At 56.9% G+C, this 9145-nt stretch overlaps 1 protein-coding gene across 1 annotated transcript in view; it reads left to right on the plus strand.

Moving 5' to 3' along the window:
- PSD2 (pleckstrin and Sec7 domain containing 2) overlaps positions 1 to 9145 on the plus strand; it is a 41585-nt gene that overhangs the window by 874 nt on the left and 31566 nt on the right. Inside the window, 5 exon segments of the mRNA XM_007461504.1 lie at positions 1186 to 1265; positions 3550 to 3972; positions 5600 to 5604; positions 7107 to 7547; positions 7931 to 8125. Coding sequence (XP_007461566.1) covers positions 1186 to 1265; positions 3550 to 3972; positions 5600 to 5604; positions 7107 to 7547; positions 7931 to 8125 — 1144 coding nt within the window.

The following is a 9145-nucleotide window of genomic DNA, read 5'->3' on the forward strand; positions in this document are numbered from 1 at the left end:
GAGCATTCTAGGTCAAGGGTACAGCTGGTGCAAAGGCCCTGAGGTGGGAATGAGCTCAGGGAGGAGAAAGAAGGCCAGTGTGGCTGCTGGGGTGGGGGATGGGCTGAGGGTAGTGAACCAGCTCAGGCAGAGCCTTTTTAGGCCATGCTGAGGAGGCCAGATTGGCGATGGGAGCTGATGGAGGGTTGCCAGTGAGGGAGGGGTATGATATAATTTGTGTTTTCACAACTCACTCCGGCTGCCATGGGATAGTGGGGAGGGGGGATAGGGTTGTTGCAGGAACAGCTGAGACCCAGAAAGTGGCTGGCTTGGCATTCAGCCCTGTTCCAGCCAGTGTTCCATTACCGTCATGGACCCCATTTTGGTTGGTGCTGAAAAAGAGGCTGCTATGCCCAAGGTTATCCCAAGGGCAATCACAGGAGCCCCTGCTGAGAGAGGGGCCTGGTTCTGGCTGAGGGAGGATGCAGAGGATCTAGTCACTGCTGGGCTGTCATTTGTAGGCATCTCCTTCTCATGAGTGGGCCCTGTGGCCCAGCTGTACCCCCTCCCCTGCTCTTGCCAGCAGGGCTGGAAGTGGGCAGGGTCACTGCTTTGTGTAGACTCTTCTGGATGAGGATTTGAGCCATGATCTTGAGGGAGGGTCTGGGAAACTGGGGCTCATCCTGTACTTCCAGCCCATCCAGGTGCAGAGGGAGGCTACTCCTGAGTCTAGAGGTAGCTACTCACTGTGTGACCTGGGGCAAAGCCTTTCCTGGTTCTGTGCCTCAGTCTCCCCGTATGTCAAATGTGGTAGTGGAGAGAGTGGGCCATAGCTGCCTTTCTCCTTGACCTCTGTAGTGAGTTTGTTTTTCCTTGGATCTCAGCGCTCTCATCATTCATGACCTTAAGTTCTGCCACCAGCCCTGGGGAAGGAGAGCAGAGGTGATGCCCCCATTCTGCAGATGGGTTCACAAAGGCCAGAGGGGACAATGATGAGTCCCAGGTCACATGGTGATTCAGAGTGAGGACTTGGGGCATTGTTTCACGCCTCTGCCCTGAAGAGCACCCCTCCCTTGGTCCCAGCAAGAGAGGGGGGGGGGTCCTGGCTCAGCTCTTTCTGGGCTCGGCTGGCCTTTAGCCCAGGCAGGGACTCTGGGCCTCTTCCCAGAGTGGAGCTCAATGTGCCCCTTGTCTGTCCACCCCCAGAAGCTGAGGACCCGGCCCCGTGCCTGGTGTTGGCAGAACCTCCATCTTGCTCTCAGCTGCAGGAGGACATGGCAGGGCAGGTAGGGCTAGAGCCAGCCTGAGGCAGCTGCTGGAAGTTGGAGGTGATGTAGGGGCCTCCCAAGAGGTCCTTGATTTGTCCATAACCCTGGCTTTGGGGCTGGTGTAGACTGAGTGCCAGGTGAAGCCGCTTATGCTGTCAAATCTCAGGCCTCACTGGGAGCTCAGGCAGAGCCCTGGCCAAAGCGGGGTTAAGCATCCATGTGTGGGTGTGGGAGCTTGAGGAATCCTGGTGGAATTAGGTTGAAACCCTGTGCCACAGATCCAGTGCTCACCCAGGCCTGTGGGTTAGAAAGCAGGCCAGAGGACTAGAACTCAGGCAGCAGGCCCAGAGTCCCCACTGTCCCTCCTCTTTCGTTTCTAAATGCTCCCCTCACCCCCAAGGAGTCTCAGCTGAGGAGATTACTTCCTGTTCTCCTTGCTCTGAGTACACAACCCGAGGGAACGGATTGAAATAGCAACTGCAGCAGCAGGGATTTAGGGCAGACCAGAAAGAATCCCTCACTCAGTGCCGAGCCCCTTGGGGTCTCCAGTGTCCTAGGATCAGGGCCCAGATATTCTAGAGCCTAGCTTTTCAGATTTTTTTTTTTTAGCCTGTGGAAGTTTTGTTTTGTTTTTGTTTTGTTTTTTAGAGTAAAATCTTATGCTCATACAGTCTTCAAAACTCTAGGAGGTGACAGGGTGGGTGGGGCCCCAGACCCCATCCGTCCCGCCTGCTCTCTTCCACTCCGTGTTTGAAAACCAAGGGGTACATGAATCTTAAGTGGTCCTGTGGTGGCAGAGCTCCTCCCAAGGGCCCAGAAGCCCCCAGAGAAGTAGACCCACCTTTCTCTCCAGGCTCCTCTAAGTGGGAAGTTTCTCTTGGAGTCTAACCCAGTGTTTCCCAAACTTGCCTTATTGTAAGAATAACAGATTACTATACCCGTTCCCTATAGATTCTGGTTCAGGAGGCCTGAGGGAGGGCCTATCTGTATTTTAACAAGTCCCTCAGGTGATGCTTTTGACCAGGTGAGTATGGGGACTGTGGGCCTCACTTAAATCCCTGTTGCTGTACCTGCGGGCCTCTCCTGAACCCCCAGCACCCTTTCTCCAGAGGAGAGTGGGGTTACTGGGGGAAGCTGAGGTCCAAAGAGGGGAGGAAGGAAGTTCTTTGGAGGGACTGGTCTGTGTCCTTGGTGGCAGAGGCCACTAGGGGTGGGGTGGGGCAGAGAGGGCCGAGGGGAGAGCCAGAGCACAGCCCGTCACATTGCCCACCCTCCTGAGATTGGACAGGAAGCTTCTGGGAAATTGAGCTTGTTCTGATCCGTTTTAAAAAAGGGAGTGTGTGTGGAGATGGCAGGGAAAATGGGTCTCTTCATTTTACAGAGGAGAAACAGACCCCGGGCAGGGAAGAGGGGAGGGGGCTGGCCTGGGTGGAGTAGTGAGGAGTCCCAACGTGGACCCCACGAGGCCGCACAGTGAGTGGGGCTCCCCTTCCAGTGCTCTCCCCTGGAGGGCCCCGTGGCAGCCTCCTCACGAGTCCCTCCTCAAGGATGGGTGAGCGCTGAGGCCAGGGCCGGGTGTGGAGGGGAACCCCAGGCCCCCTCCTCCTTTCACCCCGCGCAGCCAGGGCTTTGGGCGCTCAGCGGTGGAGGAAGCCCTGCTCTCGGCCAGTCTCCCGGGTGGCGCCGCCCCACTCAGCACCCTGGACAGCGCCTCCTCGGGGCCTCACTTTGGCTTCTCTGGGGTGGCCTCTGTTAATAAAGCTGCACTTCTGTTGACTTCCTTGCCTCCCTACTTAACTGTCCCTCTAAAGTCAGCCCCCAGTCCAGATCTTTTCAGTCACCACTTGTCTCGCTCCTGGAGCCAGGGCAAGGGAACATGGAAAGAGGCAAGGTGGCTGGCTGCTGTAGGCCTGGGGTTTTGTTCCCTTCTCTCACCAGCGGGAGAGGAAGTGGCCTTGGAGGAGTCCTGGACCCTTCCCTAGTACCTGCCAAACTGGATCTTCCTCGGAGGGTTTTGATGAATTCTGAAGGGCACAACAGAGATATCTAAGAGTTAACAGGGAAGGTAGGACTGGGGAACACCAGTGGCTGGAGGTCCGGGGAGAGGTGAGTGGTGCTGGCCTGAGCAAGGCAGTGCGGAGGCCACAGCCTGAACCCAGACTCCAGCTGAGAAGTCCTGAGAAGATCATCTGGGCCATCCTCTTGTCCTCAGGCAGGCTGCCTGCTGCTGGTTCTGCTGGGCTTTGGACCCCCAGCACCTGCTCTTTCTGATCCACCCCTTTCTCTCTCCATCCACTGGCAGGTCAAGTTGGGTCCCCAAAGCAGCCAGCACGGGGTAGAAGCAGTGGCTGCCATGGATAAGCTTCTATCTGCACTGCCTGGGGAAGATGGTGCCACCTGCGACCCCAGCCTGGAGCCTGAGGAGGAGCCTGGGGTCCAGAATGGAATGGCATCCAGTGAGGACCTGAACAGTGGCCACACCAGCCCAGGGCATGAGATGAGGGGCACCCTGGTGCACACGGAGGGGCATACAAAGAGCCTGGACATGGCCTTGCACGGCCTCAGCCTTGGCCTCTCCCTCACCAATGGCCTAGCCCTGGGGCCAGACTCAAACATTCTGGAAGACTCTACAGAGTCCAGGCCCTGGAGGGCTGGTGGGCTGGCGGAGGGGGACGATGCCTCCAGGAGCCTCTGTCCAGGCACTGAGGATCCTCCACTGGGGTAAGTGGGTGTCTCGGGATGGGAGGCTCACCACATTTGCTTCAGTGCTGTGTGGCCTGGGCCTAGCCACTTACCCTTTCTGGTTCTTGTTTTTCCTCATACATGAAATGGGAATTTTATGTCCCTGTTTTGGGAGGATAGGGCCATAGGAGAGATTTCAAAGGCCAGCAGGCCTGTTGTGCCCACCCGCCCCCGCCCCAGCCCTCCTGTTCACCATGGGCTGTTTCTTTTTAAAAATTTTTTTCTCTTCTATTGTGTTTTATTACAGGATATTGAATATAGTTCCCTGTGCTATACAATAGGACCTTGTTGTTTACCCATTCTATATATAATAGTTTGCATCTGCTAATCCCAAACTCCCAATCCATCCCTCCCCCACCTCCCCTTCCACCGTGGGCTGTTTCTATGTGGGGTTGGAGGGCCACACTCCCTCCATCCCAGGCTGGACATCAGAGTTCAAAATGCCTTGATGTGGCCTATCTCCCTGCTTCTTGGAGATGAGAATGTCCCAATTCTGCAACTCACCTCAAGAGAGTAGGCTTATGTGGATTAATCTTTGTCAGCTGCTTCTCCCTGAGTGCCATCTGGGAGTTCGACCAGGAGCTCCTACTTATTGGAGTAAGTCCTACTTCCTGGAGTTACAACCCCATTTCTGTTATCCTCAGCTGGAGGTGGAGAGGCCCGGTGTCTTAGAGGTGCCAGTTGGACAAGGAGGCGAGGATGGGGCAGGGGAATGTCTAGAAACCCCCAGTGTGGGCTGAGAAAAGAAAGCATATAGAAGGCTTACTGTGTACCAGTGTAGGCACTGGCCCAGGCAGACAAGGGTGCAGGAGGTGTGCAAGCATGTTTGTGGGGCATGCATGTGTGCGTGTACTGGTGTGTGCACGGGGATGTGTGAGCATGTCAGTGTGCCTGGCCTGTGCATTTGAGTTGCACGTGGATGTGTGGGGCTGAGTGTGCCTAGGTCTCCAAGGGCAGGAATGTGAGTACGTGGGGTCAGACGCCAGTGTGTGCCGGGTGTGCCAAGAGAGAGTTTCCATCCGGGCCTATGGGGGGCGGGGCCTATGGGGGCGGGGCGGAGGCTGGGGCTTCTTGGAGCACGCTGTTTGTATTTAGGTTGGTATAATTTTGGAGGATGGCTGAAGGTGGAGGCAGATGGAAGTTTGGAGATTAAGCTGATGGTCTTCAAGCCCCTGTCAAAACTACCCCTCAGGTTTGCTCAGGTACACGAGAGGGTGGTAGATATGGGGACCGTTCTTGGCTCTGACACGAGATGAGAGCCCCCAAGGGCAGGACTCTGTCTTGTTGTTCCAGGACCCAGCATGGGCCTGGCAGAGAGAGCTGCTGGGCAGATTTTGGGTGTCTGCTCTGGCAGCCAGGGCAGTGGCGCTTCTCTTCCCTCGCCTCCTCCTGGAGGTCAGTGAAGGCAACTTCCATCCCAGCCCCCTGCTGGGCATCCTACCGCCTTTTCGGTTTCTGCCCTTTCCCCACTTCCTTCTCCAAATGAGGCTGCCGTCTCAACTCCTGGTGGGACAGGGGTGGCCGATGGCTGTGGCCTCAGCTTTTCTCTCTCAGGTCAGTATTTCTCCAGGAAGCACTCAGGGATCAAACTTAGGCACTGGGGGTCCAAGGAGGGGTTTGAGGGGGTGGGGCACTTCCCAGTCCTCCAAATATGGCTCAGTCTCTGCTAAGCCCCAGGGACTAGGGGCTAAGCAGGGCATAGCCAGATCCTCAAGGTTACCAGGGGTGTGCTTCTTTGCAAATGGTGGGCCTTGGTTTATCTGAAATGGGCTGGGCTCAGCCTGCTTCTTTCTTTTTCTGTCTCTTGCTTTTGCTGCCTCTATGTTTCTCTCTCTCTCTCTCTGCGTGTGTCTCTTTATCTCTGTTACTTTCTGTCTCTCTTATTCTGTCTTTCTGTCTTTGTTTTTCGTGCTCTCTGTATCTCTTTTCTCTGTCTCTTTCTTATCTCTCTCTTATTTCTCTTCTCTCTCTTTGTCTCTATTTTTATCTCTTTTAGTCCGTCTTCCTTGCCTGTTTTCCCTGCTTACTTGTGCATCTCCCCAGTGGATAAGAGGCCTTGGTTCATCTATGTGTGATGCTCGATTTTAGGTGCTGGGGCTACATCAGTGAACAGAATATACAAAAATTCCTACTTTCATGGAGCTTATGGTCTAGTGAGGAGACAGATAATATGTCATAAAAATAATAGATAATTACATAGTATGTTGGAAGGCGACAAGTGCCTTGGAAAAAATAAAGCAAGAAAAAGGGGCTGGGGTGTTTGGGGGCAGGTCCTAGTTATAAATAGGGCAGTCAGGGTGAGAAAGGGATGCGAAAGGAAGACTTCAGCTTGAGGAAAGAGCACTCTGGGCAGAGGGAACCGCTGGTGCAAAGGCCTTTTTCAGGGGCAGCACAGGGCTCTGCAAGGGCTTAGGCAGTGTAATGGGCTGTGGGGCTGATAGGCATCTGTCCATTTACCCAGTGCACCACTCAGCAGGGTTTAGAGGACCTACTGTGTGCTGGGTGCTTCCTGGCCTTGTGTGTGGGCGGGGGGAAACAGGTGTAAACAGGGAAACAAACAGAATACTACATGCTGAGAGGGGCTGGGAGGAAATGAAGAGGTGCCCTGAGGATGGACACTACTGAGGGGCCAGTGTGTTGGGTGGTGTGGGCCTGCCTCCCGCAGTCTCTCTGAGGAGGTGACATTAAAGGCAAGCCCTGAGAGCTAGAATGTGGCAGCCAGGCTAAGAACCACCCAGGTTGTGGGGACAGCAAAATTATGACCCTGTGTGACACTAGCTGTGATGGGGAGCCTGGAGGAAGCAGCCCCCCACCCCCTTCCCAGGCCAGGCTGAGGGAGAGTCTCACATTCATTCATTTAGCTCAGTGATGCCCACTGTGGGCCAGGCACGGTGGGCAGGGGGGGCAGGACCACGCCTGTCCTTTCACTGCTGTGCCCCGGTACCCAGTCCAGCATCTGGCACCTAGTGCTCAGCAAAGGTTGGCAGAAAGAACAAACAGGACACGATCCATGCCCACTTCCTGCCCCCAGGGAGCTCCCAGACATGGATTGGTGCCATCCTAGCACCTGTAAGGGGGACACCTGGCAGGATGGTGACTGGTCCTCGCATCCCACAGGCCAGGAGAACCAGATGTGCGGGATGGCTTCAGCACCACATTTGAGAAGATTGTGGAGTCGGAACTGCTGCAGAGCACACAGTACAGCAGCCTGGACTCCCTCGATGTGCTGAGCCTCACGGATGAGAGCGACAGCTGCGTCAGCTTCGAGGCCCCCCTCACGCCCCTCATCCAGCAGCGGGCCCGGGATAGCCCTGAGCCAGGGGCTGGCCTTGGCACTGGGGACATGGGGTCCAAGGGGGACATGGGAGCAGCTGGCGGTGATGGGGAGCTGGGCAGCCCCCTGCGGCGCTCCATCTCCGGCAGCCGCTCCGAGGATGTCCTGAGCCGCCTGTCTCTCACGGCCGTGCCCAATGGCTTCCATGAAGATGGACCCCCGGGCCCAGGCGGGGACGAAGAAGACGAGGAGGAAGACATGGACAAGTTGCTGAACTCGGCCAGGTGAGGCAGGGCCCAGGCTGGGAGCCAAGAGAACCATTGAGCAGATGGGGAAACTGAGACCCAGAGGAGGCAAAGCAAGTTAGGACATCCAGGGGTCTGGAGTGAACAGCCCTCTGCAAGGTCATCGTGCCCACCCTCTGCACCCCCAGCCTGAGGTTCCATTCTGCCCTTCCAGCCCTTTCTAGCCAAGGTGGGGTCAGGGAGCTGATCATCTAATGATATCCTTTGAGGACTTTTCTAAAAGTCTGACTTGATTCTGTCCCGATGCAGTGGAGCTTCTTTCCCTGGTCTGACCCCTGGATTTTCAGAGGCCTGGGGAGACCTTCCAGCCCCCAACCACGGCTTCTGACCCACTCGTTCCCAACCGCACCTTCCCTCTGCAGCGACCCCAGCCTGAAGGACGGCCTGTCGGACTCAGACTCAGAGCTGAGCAGCTCGGAGGGGCTGGAGCCTGGCAGCGCAGACCCACTGGCCAACGGGGGCCAGGGCGTGAGTGAAGCTGCCCGCCGGCTGGCACGCCGCCTCTACCACCTGGAGGGCTTCCAGCGTTGCGATGTTGCCCGGCAGCTGGGCAAGAAGTGAGCTCGTCTCCGCACCCCCACCCCAGGCAAACCCGGTGTCTTCCTCGGCCCAAGGCGGGGGTGTGGGTGGCTGCTGTCAGGGGGGCCTGGTTCTGGGGGCTCCTAACAGTCCCCAAGAATTTTTCCTCCTGCCACTGACCTCATTCTGGGCCTTGCCCTAAATCTGTTTCCTTTCCGGGCTGCCTGGGCGAGGGCGCCCCTGGCTCTGAGGGAGGAGAGGTGTGGCGGGGCGGCCCCTCGGGGCTGGGGGAGTGGCATGTGACATGTGGTTATGGGGCCATGGTGGACGGTAGTGAGGACAGAGCAGCCGGGCAGGGGCTGGTGGGCCACCTAATGGGGCCAAGGAGGGAGGGGAACCTGGGCCTGGCTGGGACCTCGGGGGACCCAGGAGCTGGGGAAGGGGATCCTGGCCCTCATTAAGCCCCATTCACTGTGTGTCTGTTGGGACCAGCTGAAGGGGCTGGAGCCGCCAAAGCACAAGCCCCGGTCTTTGGACTTGGGGGAAGGGAACTGGCCAGGCTGAAGTCCTGAGGGGTAGGGGGCAGTCAGCTGTGAAGTCAGCTGGTGTGTCCTGAGCAGGTCCGGCCAGCAGCATGTCCACCTGCCTTGTCCTTCTTGCCTGGCCATCCAAAGGACCCCCAACACCCACATAAGCCTTCAAGATGCACAGAAGCAGGCCGGGCCTCTGGAGAGAGCTGCTCCCAGGCTAAGAGAGGCAGCCCAGACTCTAGACCCCAAGTCAGAGCTGACTGGGGCTTAGGCCACAGGGAAGTCCTGAGGATCCCCGCTTCTCCCTCCCTCCTGACTCCTCCACCCTCCATTGCTTCCAGGGCACTCCTGCCCTGGGCCTCCCCAAAAATTGCATCACCCACACCCTCACCTCTCCCACTGGGCTATAGTCCCCGAACCTAATGACATCCTCCTTCATTACGGTTGATCCCCACCCTCCCCTGTCTTTTCAACTACTCCCTCTACAAGAGTTTTCCCATCAGCATTTAATTGTGCTTAACTCTTTCC

Source organism: Lipotes vexillifer, unplaced genomic scaffold (assembly GCF_000442215.2).
Source record: "Lipotes vexillifer unplaced genomic scaffold, Lipotes_vexillifer_v1.1 scaffold217, whole genome shotgun sequence".
NCBI lineage: Eukaryota > Metazoa > Chordata > Mammalia > Artiodactyla > Lipotidae > Lipotes > Lipotes vexillifer.